The sequence below is a fragment of the Pan troglodytes genome, chromosome 12, assembly GCF_028858775.2.
Source record: "Pan troglodytes isolate AG18354 chromosome 12, NHGRI_mPanTro3-v2.0_pri, whole genome shotgun sequence".
NCBI classification, from domain to species: Eukaryota; Metazoa; Chordata; class Mammalia; order Primates; family Hominidae; genus Pan; species Pan troglodytes.
Genome location: NC_072410.2, coordinates 79,362,359 through 79,390,259, shown reverse-complemented (window position 1 = coordinate 79,390,259; position 27,901 = coordinate 79,362,359). Strand labels below are relative to the sequence as shown.

The 27,901-nt window shown below is 40.5% G+C and overlaps 1 protein-coding gene across 7 annotated transcripts in view; it reads right to left on the bottom strand.

Moving 5' to 3' along the window:
* THADA (THADA armadillo repeat containing) overlaps positions 1-27,901 on the bottom strand; it is a 362,434-nt gene that overhangs the window by 106,690 nt on the left and 227,843 nt on the right. For all 7 annotated transcript variants that reach the window (XM_001141804.8, XM_024354330.3, XM_024354328.3 and 4 more), the window contains one exon: positions 4,483-4,598. In XM_001141804.8, the coding sequence (XP_001141804.3) occupies positions 4,483-4,598 (116 nt within the window). The remainder of the gene's footprint in view (positions 1-4,482; positions 4,599-27,901) is intronic.

Genomic DNA, 27,901 nt, shown 5'->3' with positions numbered 1-27,901 from the left:
CACATACACACTTATTTTTTTCCTTTTATAACCAAAGAAGGAGAAACTAGATAGCCAAATTCACTTCTGAAAAGTTTAAGCCTAATATAATACTAATTACAACTCTTAGCCAAAGTAAATAAGCGATCTAGCTGGGACAGCTGAGCTGGAATCTGCAAGTAGCAAGGGTGGCAGGGCATGGGGCTCATGTCTGTAATCCCAGCTTACTTGGAAGACTCTGGTGGGAGGACTGCTTGAGCCCAGGAGTTCAAGTCCAGCATAGGCAACACAGCCAGACCTCATCTCTAAAAATAAAAAATAAATAAATAAATAAAAAACTTAAAAAAAAAAAAAGTTTTTGTAATTAGCATGAGTGTCAGACTGGGTGATTCCTCTCTCATGATGCCCACTGCCATCCTTTCCAGGGCAGCAGCAGACCCCTACTAGACGGCTACTCTCATTTCGTTTCTGGTCTAGGTCAGTTTAGTTTTCTTTCAGTAGTTAGTAAACTGCTTTAGACAGTAAACTGGATCAAGAAGGGAGGAGTGGAGGAAAAAGGGAAGGAAAGGACTTGAAGGATTAATGAGCTGATTTCCATTAAGGCTTTGACATCCTGGAATGAAAAGCAGCCTGTAAGAGCAGAAGCCCAGTCCTTTCCTGAAGCCATGTTGCCAGCTGACCATTCATCACCAAAAATTCCCCAACAACTCCATGGCTATTGCTTAATCACCTCATATAAATCCCTATTAATCTTACAAAGTCAAAACACAAATATAGGATAAAAGTCTTCATTTTATGTTCCCTCAATTTCAGAGTCAAAATTTAAAGACTGAATTGGTTATCCAATAGTGCCAATCAATTTTTTAAAAACTTTCTTTGAGAACAAAAGGACAAATACATATCCACTAGCATTTTTGTACTTATGGGACTGAAGAAACTCAGGCTAATGATCAAATAAATTATGGAAGGAAAAGGGTGTCGGTGTTAAAATTTAAGGCAACATTTTTTTCTTTGCAAAAACATTAATTTTTCATAGCTTATATTCAAAAGATACAGAAAATCCTTAGTAGACTCAAAGGAACATTTATTTTTCTTTCATGTGTAAATTACCAGGGACATAAAAAAGCCTCTTCAGTAGTTGAATTTGGAATACTCTGCACTGTAATATCTTCATGGGAAAGGCAGGTGAGAAAGTAAAGACAGGGGTCTGTTCTGAGAAGGGACCGCTAGGACGAGAGGGGGTGTGTCTGAGCATGGAGTTAACTAGTATAGACAGACAACTCCCAGAACAAGAGGGCCTCAGGGACAGGGCAGGCATGTGACACCGAGGCTTCATCACTTATACCCAGTTCTATAATTTGCTATTTAGGAACCTCAAAGTTATCCTGTCAATGATGTGGATAATATAGAAAAACTGATACATAGCTTTGGAATGCATTGTGCTGTCTGGCAGCATGTTTTCCTTCCAAACTCTATTTCAGGCTCTGAACACATCCTGATTAACACTTGTAAAAGTGTGCTGGGGAGCAAAAGGAAGCCTGGTGTTAGGATCCATTTACAGACCACCCACAAAGCGGAAAGTTCACACTTGGATAATAGAGAGTTGACTGTACTGGAAACAGAAAAGTGGCTTTCCTAGATTCTGGGCAAGGAAGGTGGAAACCCAGTAAATTGCAGTGATTCATTCCTTTGTCTTCTAGAGCTGGGAAATCATGGAGAAAAATCAGAAGTGGGGTGGGGAGCAGAGGGAATGAGAATGGAAAGCCCAATTAGAAAACAGCAATAGGGACCACAGGACAGGTTTTAAAAGGCCAGGAGGACTTCCCTTCCTCTTAGCTGCAGAGGAAGCTGATGGCAGCTTTGTCAGCCATCTTCAGGCACTGCACAACATGAAGGCCCACTCAATGGCTGGCCTGCCGCTCCATCTCCTCCATCTCATCCAACAAGAGGTAATGGACTCAGGAAGCCAGTGGATAATGACTTTCTATGAGATGCATGAAGGAGTAGCAAGCTAAGGGGGCAGAAACTCCTTCCTTACAGCACTTTAAGAACTAGAGTGTTAGGATACTTGGGACAGTCCTGGCTAGAAGCAGGTTTCAGAGGATAATTTCTGGACAGCTCTGACTTCTTGATCCCCAGAAATAACAGGTAGGAAGAAGTGGCCTATTACCTGGCAAACAGCTGAGGGTACTGATGTGATATGTATCTTTGGGATGCTAAGAGCCACACAGAAGGCAAATGGTACTAGGCTTGGGTAAACACTTCATGGGTAAGCAACTCCTACTCTCTAAATAAAATGGAGAAAACAGGTTGGGTGCAGTGGCTCACACGCCTGTAATCCCAGCACTTTGGGAGGCCGAGGCAGGTGGATCACCTGAGCCCAGGAGTTCGAGACCAGCCTGGGCAATCTGTTGAAACTCCTTCTCCACCAAAAAACCCCACAAAAATTAGCCAGGCATAGTGGCGTGTGCCTGTAGTCCCAGCTGCTCAGGGGACTGAGGCGGAGGGATCACTTCAGCCCCAGGAGGTCAAGGCTACAGTGAGCCGTGGTAGCGCCACTGCACTCTAACCTGGGTGACAGAGCATGACCCTGTCTAAAAAAAGGGAGAATAGACTAACAGACTAAAAATGAGAGGCTACCAATAACTTTACCGGCATTTCAGACACAAGATAATTTCTCCATCAATATCCCTATCCAAAGCTATTAATGTTGAGACAATAATTGAGATACACACATCCACACATTGGGAAATCCACCACTGGCTCCTTCACCAAAAGGTTTCTTACAGGAGCTTTCACTGTGTGGCCTGGGCATATTTCCTGAGCCCCATTCTCTGCCACTTGTGCCTTACACTTTAGGTTCCAGAGGGCTAACTTCCTTATGGTTCTGCAAACCTACAGTGCCGTTTCATATTGCTGTGTCTCTGCCTATGCTATTACCTAAGCCTGGAATTCCCCTACCTGTGTTGGCCACTTGGCAAAATTCTGGCTCAATCTTGATGGCCAGTTTGATGTCAGCCCTCTCTCACCCCTCTTCTGGGGTACTGCTGTACCTACTACAGACATTTGTTATAATACTTAATATACCAGATGAAAATTATTTATACACATCTTTCTCACTTCCTGGAAGTCCCTGGAGCCAGGACTAGCTCTTTTATATTTTTGTATCCCTATATCTCCTAACACAAAGGCTAGCAGGTAGCCTAGGCTCAACAATGCTTTGTTGAATTAAACTGATTTGAGAGCCTCACACAGCCCATTACTTGACTTGCCATAGAAGGTAAGAGCCCAACAAAAGTGACCAAAAGCACACTTTTTGAAAAATAAAAAAGAGAGGCTTCTACTTTAGACAGCCAATATACTTTTTTCTTTTTTTTTCAACTTGTTTGTTTCTCAAACTCTAAGCATCAGAAATTTATTTATTTTTGAAACAAGGTCTCACTCTGTCACCCAGTCTGGAGTGCAGTGGTGCAATCACAGCTCATTAGAGCCTTAAACTCCTGGGCCCAAACCATCCTCCTGCCTTAGCCTCCCAAGTAGTTGGGACTACAGGCATGCACCACCATACCTGGCTAATTTTTGTTGTTGTCGTTGTTTTGTAGAGATGGGGTCTCGTTATGTTGTCCAGGCTGTTCTTGAACTCCTGGGCTCAAGCAATCCTTCTGCCTTAGCCTCCCAAAGTGCTGGGATTACAGACATGAACCACCACACCCGGCCAATAAACTGACTCTTAATTAAATGCGTGTACTATGGCAGGAAAGGTAGTAACACTAACACATGCGCCTCTTCTGGAGCTACTCTGGTGGAACTTACAGAGGACCTACGGGGGGCCTTTGCAGTTAATACTATCCTACCACCACCAGAGTCCTGCAACACAGATTTTGAACATGGCATTACAGAGAGGACTCCCTGTATATTACATGAGAAATTCCTTTTACTCCTTCATCTTTCACACAGTAAATGTTCTAAGTTCCAGGATAAACTAACAATGGCAAGGATGAAAAATGTGTTTCTATTCTTTTTTGCCTTGCTTATTCAAGCTACCTTACTACCCACCTAAGAAAGGCAACTTCCATCCCCTCTTGCTATTCACACCCTATCTGTCCCTCAGTGCCTGCTCAAGCCTACAGCAATCTCTAATCTCTGAGTTGCCACGGCACCTAAGAGTCTGTACCACATGATTTAGTCAATTACTGCCTTTCATTGTTATAATATCTAACACAGGACTGGGCACGCAGCAGGTTTCAACAAAAACAAGCTGATTGGTGGGCAGATAAAAAGCCATATTACATGCCCCTCAGTCACTTAGCAGTTTTAGAAAAATTGTCAAGAAAATATTTTTCTTTCTTTACCACAACCCAAAGTTCTAAAAGGATAAATACTCCAATAAGTTTAGAAAACTCATGCCAATGACTTTTAAAACTCCGCACAACTAGAAACAGCAATTCTCAAATGTATTCCTAACTCCTGATAACTCCTTGCTCATGTGGGATTTTAACATACCTCTTGGCCAGCCAGAGTTTGGCTTTGGTACAAACAGTGATGTCAGTCAGCTCGTGCTGGAAGTCTGAATTCGTTCCGTGTTTGGAGTCTGAGTAGGCTTGCAACAAATGAAAAACCTAAACCAAAAAAGAAAAAAAAAATCCTGCTGTGAAAATATATTTTTCCTAAATGCTCAGTTCCTCCCTTTTAAGTTTCCTTAAAATGTTCCCCTCAAAGAAAACAGACACCTGCAGAATGTAGCTCTGGTCTCTTTGCAGAAAGGCATGTTGGTTTTGGAGGATGTAGCAGTGCCGAGAAACCCAAGTCCTTAATCCATACCTTGCTATGGGTTTCTCACACAATCCCCAAAACTGATGACTGTGGCCCAACAATCATCTACCACAAGAGTTTATTAGTTACAAACAACCTATACACTGATTTCAGCAAAGAAATGCAAACATCTTTATGTTAGCCGTCGCACATGAAAATAAAATGTGCCTTTTAAAGTCAAAGTTTTAAGTTTAAAGAAAAATACATTGTTTGAGAGTCTAAACTGGTTTACATGTCTGAGTTCATTAGAACAGTCGTGGCTAAAGAAGTAGGTCAAACTAATTCTTGCCTTAGCAAATACTGGGCAGTGATGTTTGTAACTATTTAGGGTTTTTTTTTTTTTTTTTTTTTTTTTTTTTAGCAGATCTTCCCTTCGATGTCAGGAGTGAATGCAGCAATGCAGACGTCCCCCCCTTATACAAGGATACTCGTGTATATGCATGTATGTATGTACTGGATTCGGCAATGACATCCACAAGGCCTCTGTGAGGAGTACAAATCTATAGCAGACAAAGAATAAGGACAAGGGCATAAATGAGATCTTTTGACCTTGGCTAGTGCCAAGGAGAGAAATGCATGTCAAGAGAAATCCTTCAGTCTCCAGCCTCCTTATCTAAATCAAGAGGAAGAGGTGGGTGCGGCAAAGTAAGCATAGATAAACACACTAAGAACTCTGAAAGTCTATTTTAATATCATCTGTTTTCTTTCCCTATTATATCCTTCTCTAGAGCTGTGAATGATTCTTTCTGTGTAACCAGATTCAACGTTTTCCTCTCTTTCTCTCCTATCAACAAGGGGCTGACAATAGTGAAATAATTGAGAGTTAGATACGGAAGGGGGTAATGAGAAACGGAAAAGGCCAGATAAAATCAATCCAGAGTCATCAGACCCTAAATGGGTAGACTGGCAGGTTTTACTGGGTCAGACGTCTGCAATCACCAACAACAAATACATGCCAAGCACCTTCTGTTTAGAGAATCAAAATAAATTTCTTCTAAACAGAAGTAACTGTACAGGAGAGTGCACACAAGTCCCAATGTGGAGACTGAAAATGCTTTCTCTAATAATGGATCTGTTATTTCAGAAGCAACAGATCAAATGTCATGCCTTCACCACACCCCCGCAGGGACCCAAACCACCCGTCGTGGAGTCTGGAGCAATGGGTCTGGCTGGAGCTTCTGTTCTTATGTGGTGACTGCCAGAGGGAAAAAATACCTTCCTCAGCCTGAATCCCCACTGTCCTGAAAGAGCTGGCAAAGTCACTGGGCTTTGCTTTACTTTTCTCTACAGCTGCACAAAACCAACCACCAGGGCTTTTCATGGTGTCACAGGATCGCAATTAATCAGCAGACACCAGCAAAATGCATGACTTCGGAATTTACTTGTAAAGAAACCTGTGAGATTTTCAAATGCTTCTCATTTAGAAGCAATCACTTCAAAAATAACTCCTGATGGATGTTTAAACTTAGTCCTATATTTGCTCACCTTACTTGGCAAAAACAAGACTGTTTTTGAAACGCTTGGTAGCTCTGGTTTATGAAAATCAGCCTACAATTCTGTCACATTGGGTACAAACCAGACAATTGTGACCCTGGTTATTCACCAGGAATGGAGAGCGATCTATTTACACGAGACAAATGGAGAGACAGGTACGCTGAAAAGAACTGTGGCGGAAATAAGCATGTCAAAGGGCCAGGGTCAGAGAAGTCAAGGAAAAAAATGGGGCAGGGAAGGAGAGGGAGAAGAGAAGACAGGGGAAAGAGAAAGGAAAGAAAGTTTTATAAGCAATTGTATGAAACAGGTTAGTGTTTTTGAGATATTTTTCTTTAAGAAAATAAAAATATTTGAGTACACAACTAACCTCATAGACATTTAGTGTGTTGGGTTCAAGAAAAATGAGACCATCCTTTGGCATGAGGTCCAGGTATAAGGCCAGGCCCTTTGAAACTAAGATTTGATCAAGGTCAGACTCAGGAGCTCCGGCAGCTCCCAAGAAGGGCAGTTTGTCCACCAGCTCTTAAGGGATGGCAAGTAGCAAGGCAACTCTTTCTTCCTCACTTTCCTAAAGTTCTGGTCCCAAAGAATTCTGAGGCTAAGAAAGTAGTCAGACCCAGGCCTGTACTGAACCAAGCACAGAGAAACCAAAGCTGCCAGAACCAAGGAGGATGATTAACTGCCAACACACATGAGAACTCAGAAGTGCAGTGTCATTTTATGTGTCCTAAATTGGCAACTGAATCCAAACATTGTCAACAAATATTTATTAAACAACTCTTATTACCAGGCACTGTCCAAGGGGCTGCAGCAGAGACCAGATAGTTCCTTGCTTTCCTGTAGCTTACATTCTAGTCATGGAGACATGAAAAATCAATAGCTTTCCTGACTCTGCCTGGTCATGATTTACAACCTGCAAGGCAGCATCGTCATCACTTTTGTTTTTATGCTTGACCTCCCCCTCCAATAAGTCTGATGCACTGTAGGAATTCAACAAGCATTTGCCAAATAAAAACGATGTTGGTATTTGGTGCTTCTTCCTATATTCACTCCTTTAGGACACATTCCCTTGGGTTTTGTGAGCTATCGTAGTGCCGACTTCTGTGTCTGGAGTGGAACGGAGAGCTGAATCACGCCGTACTCCTCATCCCAGTGGATGCCTCATCTGATGGTGGAGGCAGAAGGCTAGATTAGTGCTAAGAATCCAGCCTCATGGGAAAGTGGAAGAGCATGGATTTTGAAGCCGGGCAGAGATAGGTGTAAACCAATTATCAGTTTTGCGGCTTTGGGCAACTTAACCTCTGTTTCTCCATGGTAAATGGCCTATAATAATATCTAACTTGTAGGACTGTAGAGAGATTTAAAAGAATATATATACTACTAGGCACGCACTAGGGAAGTGATAACAATGTTGATTCTTTTCCATGTTCTGTCTGCTCCCTCTCTTCCAGCCCCATTCCAAAAATAAACAGTCAGAGAAGACTTTGCAGAAAGAGTGATATGCATACGTGGCCTTAAAAACAGTCTTGCCAGAATCGAGGGAAGGGTATGCAAGCAGTGAAAACAATTAAAACACATTTTAAGGGTATTAAAATATTGGTAATGCCAACAAAAGGAGTGAGTCTTAAACTATGGACTTTAGTTAATAATAATGTGTAAATACTGCTTCATTAATTGTAACAAATGCACCACATAAATACAAGATATTCATAGTAGGAGAAAATTGGGGGAAAGAGGTGGGGAGGAGAAAAATATTTGGGAACTTTCTGTATTACCAGTTCAATTTTTCCATAAATCTAATGGTTCTAAAAATAGTCTCTTAATTTTTAAAAATATTGGTACTATTCAGGGGACAACAAGTGGTCCTGTGTGCGCAGAGAACAGCCAGGGTGTGCACAGGGTGGTGGCAGACACAGCTGGAGAAAGGAGTCGGGTCTAGTCAGATAAAGACCTTAAAGGCAATGTCATGGAATGTGTACTTTATTCTGCAGACGGCAAAGATTTCTTCAGAAAGTGCTGTTGGGTGATGAGATCTGTAACTTGGAGAAAAAAGCCAGGGGCAGTGTGGAGATCATAGCAGAAGGGGTGGAATGCCCAGGACTACTGTAGTAGTCTAGACAAGAGGAGGGGAGGGTTGAAACCAGCGGCTCAAAACCAATAGCCTTTGGGCCAAAAGTGGCTGCAGATGTTTTATTTAGCCCATACAGTACTTTTAAATCAACCTTTATGAATTGGGATATTTCACATTAAAGTCATCCTGATTTCCATTTTGAAAAATTAGATCTGGCTATAGCGGCCCACCTTCCTGTAGGGCAAACAGTCACCTGGCCAGAGCTGAGCAGCAGGAGCTGGCCCCGGAGATGAGAACTGCACTCTCTAGACCACCGCTGTCACCACTATTACTATTGCCTGTTACTCTAGTCACTAAGACGGAGGGTCAATGCCATTTATCAAAGCTCTTAGGCTTTTTTGTTTGTTTGTTTTAAACTTTCGGAGAATCAAGAAAAAAATAAAATACTTACTGAACCCAAATCTCTACTAAAAGTTTGAAAACAAAGAATGGGCAGAGAGCCCCTGTGTTTATACTCATCCCCCTTTGGTTCACTTACCTGCCTGGCACGGGTAGGATTCTGATTTTGTGACATCTCCACCCCACCCCAATCTAAACTAAAACAGCAATGGAAGGAGAGGAAAGGATACATTTGAGAGAGCTTCTGCGGGCTGCAGAGGCAGGGCTTGGCAACTGCTTTAGACATGGAGTTAAGGCGCAGGAAAGAGCCTCTTAACTTGGGCAGCTGGTGAACAAGGGGCATCTTTCAAGATGGAGATTATAAGAGAATCTACAGCAGGCTTGGGAATGAGGGAGGGGAATTAATGAGTTTGGTTGGGAATATCCATGTGATGACTGCTTTACTTAGGATAATTTATGTCACAAAAAAGAATTCTTCAGGGACAAGAGGGAGCTCTATTAATAATCACACTGGGAAAAACAGAGGACAGATGCTTACCCCTAGCTGTAATAGGTCCCTTGGAGAAGGGTTAGAGGTGGACATAGGGGTCATCAGCACAAGAAACAGGAGAAAGCTTTGTTGCCCTAAGATGGTTATGACCCAATCAGAAAAAGACTGAAAGCACATTATGAAACAAACAAGTACAAGCCAACAGCATCATCCATGACTATCATAGGCATGGAACTGCCAAGAGATGGGACTGTCAGCCCTGCCCTGAGGAGGGGGTGGTCATGGAAGCAGCTGGGAGGAGCAGGGAATGCACTGCAGGAGGGTGTCAGTGAGTAGGCTGATTTCTTGCCCCTGAGATGCAAGCCTTAATGAAAGTTTGAGGGGAACTGAGAAGTCTGGAGAACCTGGAAGCAGTTACCCTCTGTCCCTCACCCCTCCACTCTAAACACAGAGAGACTCAGGGGAGCCCCAGGCATCTGTGCAAAGCATGGGGTCCATTTTGGCAGCTTTGAAATGCTCTTTGAATAAATGCCATGGGCCTAAAAAGAGTCATGAGGCAGTTCCCTGAAAAAACTTGCACTGCACCAGTAAAATATGTCTAGTTTATGCTGCTGGACTGAAATAGCAACTTGTGTTAGACAAGATCAAGATGATATATGGTTGTTTGGGAATGCAACGCTGAGATGGGTTTTCCTCTTCACCAAGCATGGCTTCCAGGCAATTTTCCCCCTTATAAAATCAACAGCAGCTGAGCTCCAGAAACCAGCAGGATCCAGCAATAACAGGACAAGGTTAGACAGGCTATGAAAAAAGACAACTCTAATAAGAAAAGAGATGCTCATTTCAAAGGTCAGATATAAATGGGGGAAATGTATCGTAATCATTAAAAACCTCAAATTCTGAAGATTAAAAAACCGTCCACTTTTGCAACTGTATTTTCTTAAAAGCAAATGCTATGTTTTTCCCTTGCTGCATGCAGACTACAGGTGAATATTTTTGACCCTATCACCTTCAGCCAAGTATAAAATTTCTGTATCTGCCATTTTGCCTAGTTTTCTCCCTGCACTGCTTCAACCCCCAAAGCTAAGTCAGTGCCACATTTTCCTTCGTGTTTACACAGGATTTTATTTCGACTGGTAAAACATCTGTATTTTTTCAGGGACTTAAATAAATGATCTATGCTGGGAATGTACAGTATAGGGTGATGTCAGGCCCCCTTTTTCTCGACTCACTGGGCAGAACAGGCAAACATTGTTTCAGCCTGTAGTTGGGAATGTGAATATTTATCCTGTCGACTTAATTCATACAAACAGAACTGCAGGCAGGCAGGCAGAAGTATTTTATGGCTCTAGGTCAGATTGAAAGGGGGTAAAAGGGTAAAAGGGAGATGACTGAGGGAGGAATCTAAACTTTCTAATTCACAGAAACAAGCCCAATCACATCACTGCTGGGAAACAGATACAGCAAAAATTATTCAAAATGCAGATTGTGTTTGTATGTGAGTGGAGGGCAAGGTGGGAAGGCAAGAGAGAGAAAGGTCTCTAACAATACAGTATGTCATTTGCAGTCATTCCAGTGTGGGCTAGGATTTGTTTTCCGCTTCAGGCATATTAACTGAACCCCAACTAGGCCGTAGGCCTCTCAGGAGCACCCCTCTTGCCTCTGACTTCCACAATGCAGGGTGCCATGCTTATTGGGTATAAGTACCTACTTATATCATCTGTTCAGAGCTCAACATGTTGTTTTTTATTCACAGCCCAACTGGGCTAGAGCCGGAACCTTGGGATACCTGAATTCCTCAACCTGGTCATTCCCCAGAAGAAAGTGCTTGGTGGGCACTTGCTGTCCACATGAATCCACCAATCTGCTAGAGGGCCAGCCAGGAAGCATTTCATGTGGTTGCTTCCCTAAACTTCAACCTGTTTATTGGGTAAGAATACATCCTTAGGACGGTCTTGCTAAGCCCCCAAAACATGACACCTTACTGTGTTGTGTGTTGCTGCCAGGAAAAGGATGCTAATTACAAAGTGTAATTACTTCCTAGCTGATTCTAGTTAGGGGAGAGAATCACAGGAAACAGGCCGTGAATATCTTTAAGGACTACAGTGTACAAAAACACAAAGCCTGCTGGGGACTGGAAATTCACTTTGGGCCTCAAATCCATCCCCTCCTTTCTATTAACACTCCCACTATTTTAGTTCAGGAGCAAGAAGACTTTGCACCCAGATGATAAAAACAACTTAACTGCCTGGTCTCTGCCTCCAGCACTTATTTTACAAATGGCCAGCAAAGAAATATTCCTAAAGCCAAGCTCTGAGGACATCATTCTCAAGTTCAAAATCCATCAATGACTTTCAACCTCCTAAAGAATGTGCTGGCACTAAAGGCTCAATCTACCTTTCTAGATTTAATTTCTGTTTCTTCCACTTTACGAACCTATTCTGTGGCCACAAAGAACAATTTCCCATTCGTAACAACTTACAAATGCTTTCCTGGCCAGGACGTTCCATCATTTGTCTCCCCACCTTCTCCAACTCCACCTACTGAAATTCCATTAATAAAGTAAGGCCCAGCTTAAACGTCACCTTCCCCATAAAACTCTCCCCAGCTTTCCTCAACTACCCCCACTCCCACCCTAAAACTCACTGTTTTTCTCATCAGTGCCCCAACATCTCCTTTAATTTGATGATTTTAAAAAACTGTTTAATCCCATCATCATGGTTATCAATCTATACTATCCTTTTCTAGAGTATAGAGCTCTTTATCTGGCAGGGAGAGGGGCTGAAAACAGAGGATTCATTGATTTGGAATTCTACCACGGTCTTGCTAGGGGTGGCAGAACAGAAGCTGCATTTGCAGCAGCAGCTGGGGTGCTAAAGTCACCTCTGTAAACTCTGGTCACACCAAGGTGTTGGGGGAAATAGTACTGACAAGAGAGAAAGTACACATTTGTCTTGGATCATCTCTCACCTATTGTTCTAAATTCTATAAAGTAATTATGAGTTCCTTCACAGGGGAGACTTGTCAAGGGCCCCCAACAAGGGCCCCCAAGCTGTTCGTAAGGGCAAGGTTTGGACAGTGGTGTCGGATAGTCAACCTTAACCCAACATACAAATGAAGGCCTGCATATGAAGAATTTAAAATTAACTAAACACTAACATAATACCTGCTCTAACTAAAAAGCTTCTAATTTTAGAACACAGATACATTTCTGAAAATCTAGTTATAAAATTATTTGTAAAATAAATCTGTTTAAATTATTTAGGAAGAGCTGTTTATATTTGATAATTTATCTTGCTTATATATCTGGATCTTCAACTACTGAGTTTTCTGAAAGAGAGAGTATCAAGATCAACAAGAAACTCTTAATGTAGTAAAACTTACTAATGAAAAATAATACATGGCGCAATGGCTCATGCCTGTACTCCCAGCACTTTGGGAGGCCGAGGTAAGTGGATCACCTGATGTCAGGAGTTCGAGACCAGCCTGGCCAACATGGCGAAACCCCATCTCTACTAAAAATACAAAAATTAGCTGGGTGTGGTGGCTTGTGCCTGTAATCTCAGCTACTTGGGAGACTGAGGCAGGAGAATCACTTGAACCTGGGAGGTGGAGGTTGCGGTGAGCAGAGATCGCACCACTGCACTCCAACCTGGGTGACAGAGTGAGACTAAAAAAAAAAAAATAATAATAATAATAATAAAATGCAGAAGATTTGTTCAGTCAAGACAAAGTTAATTTTTTAAAATAAATTTTATTGTGTATATTTAAGGTATAGAACATGTTATGAGGAGAGGGAGAGGGAGAGAGAGAGAGAGAAAGAGAGAGAGAGGGTTACTATAATGAAACAAATTAGCATACTCATTATTTCACATAGTAACTACTAGCATCCCTACCACCACCTTCCAGGGCAAGAGTGGGTTATTAACTATAGTCCTAATACTGTACTTAGATCTTTCAACTTGTTCATCCCGCGTAATTGCTACTTTGTATCCTTTGACCTACATCTGATTTCCTATCCTATACTCCAACCCTGGTAACCACTAACCATGAGTTTATTCTCCAGTTCTATATATTTGACTTTTATTATTTTTTTAAAGATTCCACATATAATTAAGATCATGCGATACTTTTCTGTGTCTGGCTTATTTCTCTCAGCAAAGTGTCCTCCTGGTCCATTCATGTAGCAAATGGCAAGATCTCCTCCTTTTTAAAGGCTGAATAATATTCTACTGCACATAATCTATCTATCTCAGTTTCTTTATTCATTCATCCATTTATGGATACCCAGGTTATTTCACTTTCTCTGGATACACACCCAGAAGCAGGATTGCTGGGTCTTATGATGGTTCTATTTGTAATTTCTTTAGGAATCTTCATACTGTTTTCCATTATGGAGGCATCAATCTGCATGCCCACTAACAGGATACAAGGGTTCCCTTTTCTGCACACCCTTACCAACGCTTATCTCTTGTTTTTTGATAACAGCTATCCTAAGAGGAGTGAGGTGGCATCACATAATGGTTTTGATTTCATGTGAATGCAAATCAAATGATTAGTGATGTTGAGCACTATTTTATATACCTGTTAGACATTTTCATGTCATCTTTTTTGACATATAAAAGAGATGGGTATTCAAGTTCGTTGCCCATTTTTAAATTGGGTTATATATTTTCCTGCTGAGTTGTATGAGTTATTCATAAATCTTAGATAATAACCCCTTATCTGATACATGGCTTGCAAATACTTTTTCCCAATCTGTAGGTTGCCTTTTTTCACATTTTATTGTATTTATTTATTGAGATGGAGTCTTGCTCTGTCGCCCATGCTGGAGTGTGGTGGCACAATCTTGGCTCACTGCAACCTCTGCCTCCCAGGTTCAAGTGATTCTACTGCCTCAGCCTCCCAAGTAGCTGGGACTACAGGCACGGGCCACCAAGCTCAGCTAATTTTTTTTGAGATGTAGTCTCGCTCTGTTGCCCAGGCTGGAGTGCAGTAGTGCGTTCTTGGCTCACTGCAAGCTCCGCCTCCCAGGTTCACGCCATTCTCCTGCCTCAGCCTCCCGAGTAGCTAGGACTACAGGTGCCTGCCACCATGCCCGGCTAATTTTTTGTATTTTTAGTAGAGATGGGGTTTCACCGTGTTAGCCAGGCTGGTCTCAATCTCCTGACCTCGTGATCCGCCCGCCTCAGCCTACCAAAGTGCTGGGATTACAGGCGTGAGTGAGCCACTGCACCCGGCCAAATTTTGTATTTTTAGTAGAGACAGGGTTTTGCCATGTTGACCAGGCTGGTCTTGAACTCCTGACCTCAAGTGATCCACCCGCCTTGGCCTCCCAAAGTGTTGGAATTACAGGCATGAGCCACCATGCCTGGCTACATTTTATTTTTTATGGGTATATGGTAGGTGTATATATTTATAGGGTACATAAGATATTTTGATATAGGCATACGATGTGTACTAACCATTTATCATTTCTCTGTGTTATGAACATTCCAATTATATTTTTAGTTATTTTTAAATGTACAATACATTATTGTTGACTGTAGTTACCCTATTGTGCTATCACATACTAGATATTATTCATTCTATCTAATTAACTATATTTTTGTACCCATTAACTATCCCCCTTTCCTTTCCTCCCCAGCCTCTGATAACTAACATTTTACTCTCTATCTCCATGAGTTCAATTGTTTTAGTTTTTGGCTCCTACAAATGAGTGAAAACGTGAAATTTGTCTTTCTGTGCCTGGCTTATTTCACTTAACATGGAACCTCTAGTTCTATTTATATTTTTGCAAATGTCAGGATCTCATTCTTTTTTATGCCTGAACAGTACTGCATTGTGTATATGGACTACATTTTCTTTACCATTTGATATTGTTTGGCTGTGTCCCTACCCAAATCTCATCTTGTGGTTCCCATAAACCCATGTATTGAGGGAGGGACCCAGAGGGAGGTAATTGAATCATGGGGGTGGTTATCCTCATGCTGTTCTCATGATAGAGAGTGAGTTCTCAAGAGACCTGATGGTTTTACAAGGGGTTTTTCCCTCTTTTGCTTGGCACTTCTCCTTGCTGCCACCACGTAAAGAAGGATGTATTTGCTTCCTTTTCCGCCATGATTGTTAAGTTTCCTGAGGTCTCCTCAGCCATGCTGAACTGTGAGTCAGTTAAACCTCTTTCCTTTAAAATTACCCAGTCATGGGTATGTCTTTATTAGCAGCTTGAGAACAAACTAATACACCATTCATCTGCTGATGGACACTTAGGCCTTAGGTTGATTCTAAATCTTGGATATTATGAACAGTGCTGTAATAAACAAGAGAGTGCAAATATCTCTTTGATATACTGATTTCCTTCCTTTTGAAGGTATACCTAGTAGTGGGATTGCTGGATCATATGGTATTCTAGTTTTGCTTTTTGAGGAACCTCCAAACTGTTCTCCACAGTGATTGTACTAATTTACATTCCCACCAACAGTGTACAAAGGTTCCCCTTTCTCCGTATCTTCGCCAGCATTCATTATTGCCGGTGTCTTGGTTAAAAATCATTTTAACAGAGGTAAGATAATTATAGGCTGCCTTTTCATCTTGTTTATTGTTTCCTTTGCTCGCAGAAGCTTTTTAGTTTGATATCATCCTTTTATCCATATTTGCTTTTGTAGCCTGACCTTCTGGTGTGACAGCCAAGAAATCACTGCCAAGGGCAACGTCAAGGTTTCCCCTGTGTTTTCTTCTTAGAGTTTTGTATCTTAGGTCTTATGTTTACATCTTTTATCTATTTTGAGTTGACTTTTGTGTAAGGTATAAGGGTCCAATGTCATTCTTTTGCATGTGGAAATCCAGTTTTCCCAGCACCATTTACTGAAAAAACTATCCCTTTCCCACTGCAGACACAGTTAATTTTAATGCAATAAAGGAGAAGGGGAACTGATAGTGGCATAAATGAAACAAAATTAGCCATCGATTGATAATGTTTGATGCTGAGTGATGGATACATGGGGATTCATTATATTATTTGTGTATATCTAAAAATTTCTATAATATAAAAATGTGAAAAAGATTTAGTGAGGGAGGAAGAAGGGAAAGATAAAATAGCTTAGTGTATAGGACACAAAAATAACCAATATAGGAAGAGCTTATGATGTAGTGCAGAAAGTAAGATGTACATACTGAAATTTAAGGCAGAAAACGGTTAAGTGCTATAAGAGAAATAGAGAACAGAAGGCCAAGAAATAAACTCATTAGAAATTCTGCACGTGGAAACTAAGTAGATGATAAAGGTGACATTTGAACAGTAGTGAAAACATTGATTCATTCAATAAACAGTATTAAGACAATCAACCAGTCCTTTGGGAAATGATATAGCTGGATTCCTATCTAAAGCCTTAAACTAAGATAAATTCCAGACGGAGAAAAGAATCAAATGTAAAAAAGAAACTATAAAAATGCTAGAAGGGAATGAAATATGTTTCATATTGTGTTTTATAATCAGCAGGTAAAAGTGTTTTTTAAAAGAATAAACAAAAAGCCATGAATAGGGGAAAATATGATGTATAAATATGTCAACATAAAAACTGAAAACTTTTATATAGCAAAAACTACTATGAAGATTCAAAAGTAAAGGGAAACCAGGGGTAAAATATCTGCTAATTCCCCTAAGGAACAAAATTTGCAAATCAATAACAAAAATGAAAGTAACTGAATGAAATATGGCAGGAATTCTCAAACTTTCTCAATTCAAAGCACCTTTAGTACCTCACTAATTTTTTCAGGGTGCCCTAAGGCCAAAGGAAATAGCTAAGAGTTCCATTTATTAAGTAGTTAGGTCCAAACAATCCAATAAGTATTTATGCCTTAATAACTTAGTGGCTGTGTGAAAAAATAAACATAAGTTGAAAGAAAAAATATTTTCCTTTCATTCTTAAATAACCACAATTACTCACTAATTGGATGTATGTGCCTATTGGATACTTCATGGCTTCCCCAGCTTTGGACTCCACCACTCATTCCTGTTCCACATTGATTTTCTCAGGGCACTTGCTTTTTTATCACAGCAACTACCAAATGCTCAATTTTGCAAAAAGATACAGCATCATCAAAAGGAATGTAGTATGAGCTAATGCTAAAAACTATAAATTACTTTGTGCTAGTAATTCACATAATGTCTGACAGATGGCAAGTGTCACTGTGCTTATCCCTAAAATTGAAAATATCCCATGCCTTGCCACATACTTTGGGAACTGCAAGTATTTAGCAAAGAACATAAAGAAACAATTCACAGATGAAATCCAAATAGCCAATAAATGTATCAGAAAATGTTTAATTTCATTAGTGTTTAATGAAGTGTAATAAAACAATGAGGGTTTCTTTTAACCTATGGATTTGGCACATACTTTTTTTTAAAAAAGAGTAAGACCCAACTGATAGATGGACAAGAAAATAAGATACTCTCAGTCATCACTGGTGGAAGTATAAATTGTCACAACCTTTTTGGAGGGTAATCAGCAGAGTCATGTTGTATACATAACATATTCTACACAAATGGTACCCAATGGAGTTGGGCAAAACCACGACTTGAAAGTCCGGCATTTGCTATCAAAATGGAAGACATGCACTTTCTTTAATTTTGTTATGCCCACTTCTAGGAGTTTATTTTACAGACAAACAGATATGAGCAAAGGTGTAGATGCTCAAGGATCATCTTCAGCAGCACTGGTTGTATGGAATAGGAAAGTTTAGAAATGACCAATACGGGACCAGTTGAAAAGAGTAAGGGATAGTCCTACATATATCCTGTCATGTACAGCCAAACTGTACAGTCATTATAAAGAAGTTATAGATTTATATAGACTCAACTGGAAAGATCTCCAAGTCATACTGTAAAGTGAAAAAGGAAGCTGCAAAAATATTATGATCCCATTTTTATTAATGCCAAGTTGTTAATTGGGGGAGTGGGATTTTTACATTCAATGTTGTATACTTCTGTAATTTAGAAAGTTTTACAGTAGAAATGCATTACTTTTCAATTTTTCTCAAGTTTTGAAATTGTAGACTCATAGCAAATTGCAAAAACAGCATAGTCAGTGTACCTTTCACTCAGCTTCCTCCAATGGTGATACCTTATGTAACTATAGTTCTATGTCAGAACCAGAAAACTGACATAGGCACAGTATTATTAACTAGACTGCATACCTGATTCAGCTGTCACCATTTTCTACACGCGTCCACTTGGTGGGGGAGGACGGTGCCATTTTATCCCATGTATGAATCTGTATAACGACTACCACAATCAAGATATGGGACTGTCCTATCACCACAAAGTACATTACTTTTAGAGTCAGAAACAATAAAAGCTAAAATATATTCTTTTTTTGTCATATATTCTCTAACTCCCTACTCGTTGTGAAAATTCACATACTAATTATTGGGACAGGTAGGTGTGTGGTATTTTCACCGAGAGAGAAATCAAAGAAAAGAAACTTTGACATTCCCAAGGCTCTTCCTCTCTGGTCTCCTTTGACTTTTCAGTTCTGTGCCCAATGTGGCTGAAGAGCAGGTCAGAGGAGAAACCCACTGGGGGCAGAGAAGGCTGTTCATGGGGGAGATAGGTGGCAGCCTTCTTAAGAGCCACAACTGTATCTCTAATGTTGCCTCTTCTGCAAATGAGGCCAAAAGAAATGTAAAGTTATATTAATTTGCATTTTCCATATTTTAGAGAGGCTATAAAATTTGCCTTGTAAAGAGAGACTGGCTTACAGAAAACTGTTTGGCACCCAGCATCTGGTAATGCACGTTACTCTGAGCTGCCCAGTGAAGGGGTTTGAGGCAACTGGACTTAACTGTACCTAAAGGCCCCAAAACCTGAGTGGGCCTGAGCCAGCCTCAGGAGTTTGCTGGCTTCCAATGCACTGTGGGAACAGACAGACTCCTCTTTTAGAAAAATAAAGATGGAATTTTTTTCCCCTCTTTCGGTTGCAGCTTATTTCAAAGGTCATCAAAGTAAACAAAAGGAAAAGACTGTGAATCTTTAAAAGTCAAAAAGTGACAACTGTTTACAAAGTGGCTGTTTATAATTTCACATGGAGGAAGGGAAAAAATGATTCCTCTAAGCCCCTAGGAATGGAGATTTGGGTGGTTGCCCTTCCCCCTCCATCTAGTTTGTTTGTTCATTTGCCACTCAAAATCTCCAGCAGTGAGGTCCAGGAACATCTGTTGCATCCATTTTATGCATAATTATTAAAGTCTACTAGACAGCTGGTGTTTGTGGAATAAACCAGGCAGTGTCTTAAGCAAAAGCCTCTGTAGCCCTTATTGATAACTATGCCTCCCACAGTCCTGCAATTATGTGTAATACCCAAAGTCATAGAGAAAGGATGCAGTAAGGCCTCTCCAAATCTTGAGCCCCATTTCCTAAGAGGGCACCTTTGTTCAGAGAATGGTGATTCTGTGAGATCTAACTGAACCAAGGGGCCTGTGATATCAGTCCTTATGAGCCTCCTCGGATTCCTGAGAGTCATCAAAAAACCTTTTCATGGCTGGGTGTGGTGTCTCATGCCGGTAATCCCAGGACTTTGGGACGCTGAGGCGGGCAGATCACTTGAGGTCAGGAGTTTGAGACCAGCCTGGTCAACATGGCGAAACCCCGTCTCTACTAAAAATACAAAAATTAGCCAGGCATGCTGGCGGGCGCCTGTAATCCCAGCTTCTTGAGAGGCTGAGGCAGAAGAATTGCTTGAACCTGGGAGGCGGAGGTTGCAGTGAGCCAAGATTGCGCCACTGCACTCCAGCCTAGGTGATGGAGCAAGACTAAAAACAAACAAACAAACAAAACCAAACAACCCCTTTTACTCTTAGGCATTTTCTTGGCTGATCTGACAATAAACTCTGGACAATCATCATGGATAAGCTGCTAACTGGATTTTTTTTTTTTCTTTTTAAGAGATGGCATCTCCCTGTGTTGCCTAGGCTGGACTCAAACTCCTAGGCTCAAGGGATCCTCCTTCCTCAGCTTCCCAAGTAGTTGGGACTATAGGCATGTGCTACTGCCCCCAGCTCTAACGGGCTTTTTTTTTTTTCTATTATTAGATATATTCCAAGATAATGAGATGTAGGTGGTATTAAAATAATCAACCTAAAAGGTACCTTCTAACACGGTGTGCTGGGCAAATTAATCAAAGTGCAATTATCAGTCTATTACAAAGATTTCGTATTATTTCTACTCATCCATTCAGGCTCAGCTCACCAATTCCCTTTGCAAAGTTCTCTCTGACAATTCCAGGTCATGGCAATCATTCCATCCTCTCATGCCATAGCACTTATCTGAACCACTCATTTGGCACCTAGGATATGTTATCTTAATTACTATGTATCTTTTTATGTAAACCATGTCGTTTTATCTCCTGTAGAGCCTTGCTGGAGTGCAAACGTTTGTTGATTTGATTTTAAATTTAAGGCAATTACCATGTGGGCTGAGATAAACAGTACTTGTAAGGCAATAGTTAACTCAACAGTGAAAGTAAACAGCAAGACTGCTTGCAAATGGTTTGGCATACAAAGTAAGATGACCAATGACTACAGGTCCTCAAGACTGGAATATGTTTGTGTCGTGGGCCACCAGCCTTTTAAGTCCTAGCCTACTGACATGTCAGGTTATTTACATGTTCATCTTTCCCCAAGCTCATCTTGAGGAAACTAATAATCTTCCTTCTAAACCTACTTCAGCTCAAACACTGATGCCACTATGAAACCATTCCCAGGAACTGTTAAGTTTATTTGTTGAGTCGATAGCTGAATGAAACAATGACTCTCTCTAAGCAACCAGTCACCCACCCATCTGTCCATAAACCATCTTGGCCTTTCCCTTTCACTATATTGCTGGAAGGCTATGAGGATCGTTTGGGAAAGTTCAAAGAGAAGTTGTTATGGATTTTCCACCTAAAGAAGTCCTTTTAACCAATTATTGGGACTGAGGACAGTGGGACAACAGGATATTTCTCTTGGTGCTCACTAGACTCATACTAATACTAGACTGATACGTTAATCCTCAGGCTAGGAGTTCTAAACGTGGAATGAGTTCATCCCCAGGAGACATCTGACAATATCTACAACATTTTTAGTTGTCACAACTGAAAGGGGGTGCTACCAGCATCTACCACAACTGAAAGGGGGTGCTACCAGTAGACAGAGGCCAGGGATGCTGCTAAACATCCTACAAGGCACAGGACAACTTCTTAAAACCAAGAATCCAGCCCAAAATGTCAATTGTGCTGAGGGTGAGAAACCCTGGCCTACTATCATATCACAGGCTTTGTAGTCAAGACATAGCTGGTAGCCTTAGAAAATTATTTAATCTCTTTGAGCCCTAAGTTCCTCATCTATAAAATAAAGCTAATAATACAACTCCTCTCATATCCCATGAGGTTGCCATGAAGTCTAAAAGATAACTGATGTACAAAGTGCTTTGTAATTTCTCTTTAAAAAATTAGTCACTCTTATTAATGAATGGCATAGCCTACATGTGGTTTCAATTCTGTGGTGCAACTGACGGCATCTCTCAGTGCTGATGTGAAAAGGAGACTCACTTCACTCCTCTCCAGCCATCTGGTTCTCCTGTTCTCCTAGCTCTGCATTATCAGTAGCTTTCTTGACTCCTCTGTGCTTCCTGCTTATGTTCTTTTTTGGCAGGTGTTTTGACTTGACCACTGGACTTCTGCCTTTGGCAGTATTGTTCCTTAGCAGTATTTTTCTTAGTGGTCTGTGGTGATTGTCCCAGAAACTGTGCTTTCTGACGAATCATCTTACTACAGCTCATCACAATGACAAATGTATGGCAAGGATAAATTATGATTATCCCTCAGGTGCTTTAAGAAATACATTATTTGTTATCAAGGTTGCCCTTTTTATCATAAGTTAAATTTTCTGTATTTGTGATGTACATCTAAGAATAAGTTGTACCACTCAGTGTCTTAGAAAAAAATAATCTGGTGACCCTTGAAGGTATTAACTCTATTAGTTATGACCCTCAAGAGGTTTATTCTTGATATTCTTTCCAACTGAGACTGCTCCATAAATTCACATATCCAGAGGTATAATTTCTAGCCCCTTTGGACTGCTCTGAGAGAGGAAAACTCTTTAAAATAGGCTAAGAAAGCACATTCTTATTTTCTTTAGTATTTCCCAAATGACCCAAATCAGGTAACACTGGAACAGATACTTTAGCTCCCAACGTAGGTCATTTCCTGGGTGAATCTGGCCAGTTTGCTTTTACCTTATTCAAAGGAAGCAAAGTGTCTTTCCTGTGTGTATTAGTCTCACAAAACAGATATCTGGATGTTCACATAATGAAGCATGATGATCTTACATTTGCAGTCCTACTTCAAAGGGTATGAATTATGGGTGCATGTGTTTAAAATTCCATAATTTTTGATTTACAAGAAAAGGCAATACACAGTCACATATTATTTAATGACGGGCATACATTCTGAGAAATGTGTTGTTAGGCGATTTCATCATGTTACTGTAGTGAATACGGTAGACAACTATAACACAATGGTAAGTATTTGTGTATCTAAACATAGAAAAGGTATCGTAAAAATATGCTATTAATATAAAAGATTTTAAATGGTGCACCTGTATAGAGCACTCATCATGAGTGGAGCTTGCAGGACTAGAAGGTGCTCTGGGTGAGTCAGTGAGTGAGTGAGTGGTGAGTGAATGTGAAGGCCTAGGACATCATTGTACACCACCGTAGACTTTACAAATACTGTATACTTAGGCTACACTAAATGTATTTTAAAAATTTTCTTCAGTAATACATTAACCTTAGTTTGCTCTAACATTTTTACCTTATCAACTTTAAATTTTTAAAAACTGTTTGTTTTGTAATAACACAGCTTAAAATGCAAACACCTGTGCAGCTATAAAAAATAATTTCTTTATATCCTTATTTTATAAGCTTTTTCCTATTTTTTCTATTTTAAATTTTATGTTTTTACTTTTTTAACTTTTTTGCTAAAAACTAAGACACAAACACACACATTAGCCCAGGACTACACAGGGTCAGGATCATCAAAATCACCATCTTCCACTTCCACATCCTGGTCCACTGGAAAGTCTTCAGAGGCGATAACACGCATGGAGCAGTCACCGTATATAATCACAATGCCTGAGACTGTTTTACAGTTAACAATTTTTTAGGTAGTCACCTCCTATGATAACAATGCCTAAATCAGGAATATACTCTAAAGTAACAATAAAAAGCATAGTAAATACATAAACCAGGAACATAGTCATTCACTGTCATTATCGAGTATTATGTGTTGTATATAATTATATGTGCTATACTTTTATTTGACTGGCAGCGGAACAGGTTTGTTTACAACAGCATCACCACAAACACATGAGTAATGCATTGTGCTACATCATTAGGCAATAAAAATTTTTTAGCCCCATTATAATCTTATGGGACCACTGTCACATATGCAGTCTGTGGTTGACTGAAATGCTGTTACGTGATGCATGACCGTAGTTAATCCCAATCTTCTTGAAATTAATGGTGAACTCTATGTAGAACGAATGATATCTCCATAACAGGCAGTTTCCTGGCTATCATGAAAACTTTGTTTATTCAAAAGCCTTTGAAGTGGCAGAAGAGAAAGAGGGAGATTTCTCATCTGATCCAGAGGGATGTCTTCAACTTTGGTTATCACTGGTCATTTTTATTATTGGAAAAACAAATGGAAAGACTGAGTTCAGCTTAGCATTATGAGGAAGTGAGCAAGATACCCACCAACAGGAGTAGTTCATGAGTCTGTGGAGCAGTGGCATTTACCCTTATGGAAATAAGACACAGTTCCTGAGGATGAGAAAGCAGTCTCCAAACACGAGGATTCGTTCTAGTATTTAAATAAGCCAGCCACTCGGGAGGCTGAGGTGGAAGGATCACTTGTACCCAGGAGTTCAAAGCTGCAGTGAGCCATGATGGCACCATTGCACTCAAGCCTCATAGAGCAAGACCTTCTCTCTATAAAAATAAAAAAATTAGGCCAGGCATGGTGGCTCACACCTGTAATCCCAGGACTTTGGGAGGCCAAGGCGGGCAGATTGCTTGAGCTCACAAGTTGGAGACCAGCCTGGGCAACATGGTGAAACCCTGTTATCTACCAAAATTACAAAAAATTATATGGGTGTGACGGTGTGCACCTGTAGTTCCAGCTACCAGGGAGGCTGAGGAGGGAGGATGGCTCGAGCTGGGGAGGCAAAGGATGCAGTGAGCCGAGATCTGCTGCTGCACTCCAGCCTGTGCAACAGGACCAGACCTTGTCTCAAAAATAAAAGAAAATAAAATAGAAAATAAAAAAATTTTAAAAGCTGTTTAGGTAATATGACAGACTTGAAGGGCCAGCACTGCTATTAAAATTGACTTCTCCTAACTAAAATGTATTACTCTAAAACGATTTTTCAACCCCAGCACTACTAACGTTCCCCAAATGTTAGTTCTTTGTTGTCAGGTAATTCTTTGTTGTGGGGGTTGTCCTGCATGCTACAGGATGTTTCCTAGCCCTCAGCTTCTACCCATCTTATGCTGACAGCACACCACCAGTAGTGACAACCAATGGTATCTTCAGACATTGCCAATGCCCCCGTGGAGAAAAATGGCTCACAATGGAGAATCACTGCACTAGGCATTCTATTATATATACTGACACCATGTACTGCATTTACTTTTGGGAGATGACAGTTAGTATAGTCTACATCCTTATGACGCGCCTGACTTGTTTATTCACTCAGCAAATGTTTGTTGACATCTGCTTATATGCCTTCCAAGTAGAATGAACAGCACATATCAAGGCCCTAGGGCAGGACAAGGCCTGGTTATTAGAGGAAGGTCCATGGAGTTAGAGATGAATGAAAGGAGGAAAGCAGCATGAGATGAGGTTGGAGAGGTAGGCTGGGTCACGCTATTTTGGTGTTTATAAGCAACTGTAAGAGATTTAGATTATTGTAATTGTGATGGTAACTGACTAATGGGTTTTAAGTAGGGAATTAAGTTAATCTCATCTTTTTTTTTTTTTTTTTTTGAGACGGAGTTTCGCTCTTGTTGCCCAGGCTGGAGTGCGGTGGCATGATCTCTGCTAACTGCAACCTCCGCCTCCCGAGTAGCTGGGATTACAGGCATGCACCACTATGCCTGGCTAATTTTGTATTTTTAGTAGAGATGGGGTTTCACCATGTTGGCCAGGCTGGTTTCGAACTCCTGACCTCAGGTGATCCACCCGCCTTGGCCTCCCAAAGTGTTGGGATTACAGGTGTGAGCCACTGCGCCTGGCCTCATCTGTGTTTTTAAAAGATCCTTCTCCCTATATAGAGTACAGATTAAAGGGCGCAAGAATATACGCAGACTCGGTGGCTTACACCTATAATCCCTGCACTTTGGGAGGCTGAGGCAGGCAGATCACTTGAGGTCACGAGTTTGAGACCAGCGTGGCCAACAGAGTGAAACCCCGTCTCCACTAAAAATACAAAAATTAGCTGGACGTGGTGGCAGGCGCCTGTAGTCCCAGCTACTAGGGAGGCTGAGGCAGGAGAATTAACTCAAACCTGGGAGGTGGAGGCTGCAGCGAGCTGAGATCACGCCACCGCACTCCAGCCCAGGTGACAGAGCGAGACTCTGACACACACACACGCACACACGCACAAAATGCAGACAGGCCAGATATGAGGCAAATGCAGTTGTCCAAGCAAAAGATGAGGCTGGCTTGCACGAGGATAGCAGTGTAGAGAATAAGGGTACAGAAGTAGATGATACCAGTAGATTAGAAGGCAAGTTAAAAAAAAGGTGGGTTCCTTGATCCCCAGGTTCCTCTTGAGAAACTGGGTGAATGGTAGTCTCATTTGCTGAAGATGGAAAGGCCAGGACTGTGGATAGGCCAGGGGGTAAAATTAAGAGTTTACGATTGCTCAGATGGGAATACACTGTCTCCCAATCTAATGAGGGGTGCAAGGGAGATAATCTCAACTTCCTAGAAGTTTATGATTTATTTGAGGCAATAACATATAATATGTGGGAGTAGGGTCTAAAGCAAGTGACTAAGGTGAATATTGTGTACAGTTAAAAATGACCCTTGAATTATGTTGAGCAGAGAGATACTAAAGAGACAGTATCTTTGTGTCACCACTAAACAGTGGGACACCATTTCACTGTTCACTGCAGGGCAGGTGCTTATTGAGAAAAAGGCAACATTTGAATTGCTAATAGTTTCTCTCTCTTTTATTTCTTAACTTGGCACATACATATTTAGCAAGTTAAATGGGTTCTATGCAATGAAATGAAATTAATTTCACTTAAAAAGTAAAATACCGACCAATAAAAATTACTGTCTAATAAACTGTACACAGATGCATAGGGATTCAGTCAATTAAAGATCTAAGTAAGGTGGAGTGAAGAAGAAAAAGCTCACTGTCTGAAGAATGTGGAGTTTTCACAGGAAGAGGTCACAGATAAAGAGGTCAGAGTGATCTATGATCACCTGGATCTCCAATCTCCAATTTCTCAGATCTTAAAAACAATTCAGTGAAAAAAGCAGAATATTTAACTGCTTCAAAAGGATCGAGATATGAAGGTGGGGAAGAGAGGAGGAGGTAGCCAAAACACACTGGAGGAATATAAATAGGAAAGCAAAAGTTTACATACAATATTTCTTAATAGTGGAGGAAACCTAGGCCAACAAGCAAATCAGCAAGGTTCCCAATGAAGTTACCATCTAAGTAAAACAAAAAATCAAGATTCCCTACATTTTTATGGAAAACAGTATGGTAGCTCCTCAAAACATTAAAAATTGATTACCAAGTAACCTTGCAATACTACATCTAGGGATATATCCCAAAGAATTGAAAGTAGGGTCTCAAAGAGATATTTGTACAGCCATGTTCAATGTACAGCATTGATCATGTACAGCAGATTGTACAGTCATGTTCAATGTACAGCAAATAATGTACAGCAGCATTATTCACAATAGCCAAAGGTGGAAGTAAATCAAAAGTTCATTGACAGAAGAATAAACAAAATATGGTATATCATGCAAAGGAATATTATTCAGCATTAAAAAGAAAATTCTGACACATGCCAAAACACAGATGAACCTTGAGACATAATACAAAGTGAAGCTAGTCACAAAAAGATAAATACTGTATGATTTCCCTTATATGAGGTACCAAAGTAGTCAAACTCACAGACACAAGAAAATAGAATGGTAGTTGCTAGGGGCTGAGAGAAAGGAGAAATAGGGCGCTGTTGTTTAATGGGTATAGAGTTTCAGTTCTGCAAGATGAAAATGTTCTGGAGACTGGCTGCACAACAATGTGACCACACAACATTACTAAACTGTGCACTTAAGAATGGTTAAGATAGTAAATTTTATGTTATGTGTCTTTTATCACAATTTTAAAAATTTTAATTAAAAAATTCCCTACACTCAAGTCAGTATTATTCAATATTGTAGACTGTATTCAGTAATATTTTTGGGTCATGTTTTGAATTTTCTGACTACAGGATTCTTCATCTATTAAAAAGCCTTGTGGGTGAACTACACATTTACCTAACATTACCAACTGGTATTGTGAGCCTGCATTAATTAAATGTTCTGAGAAATCCA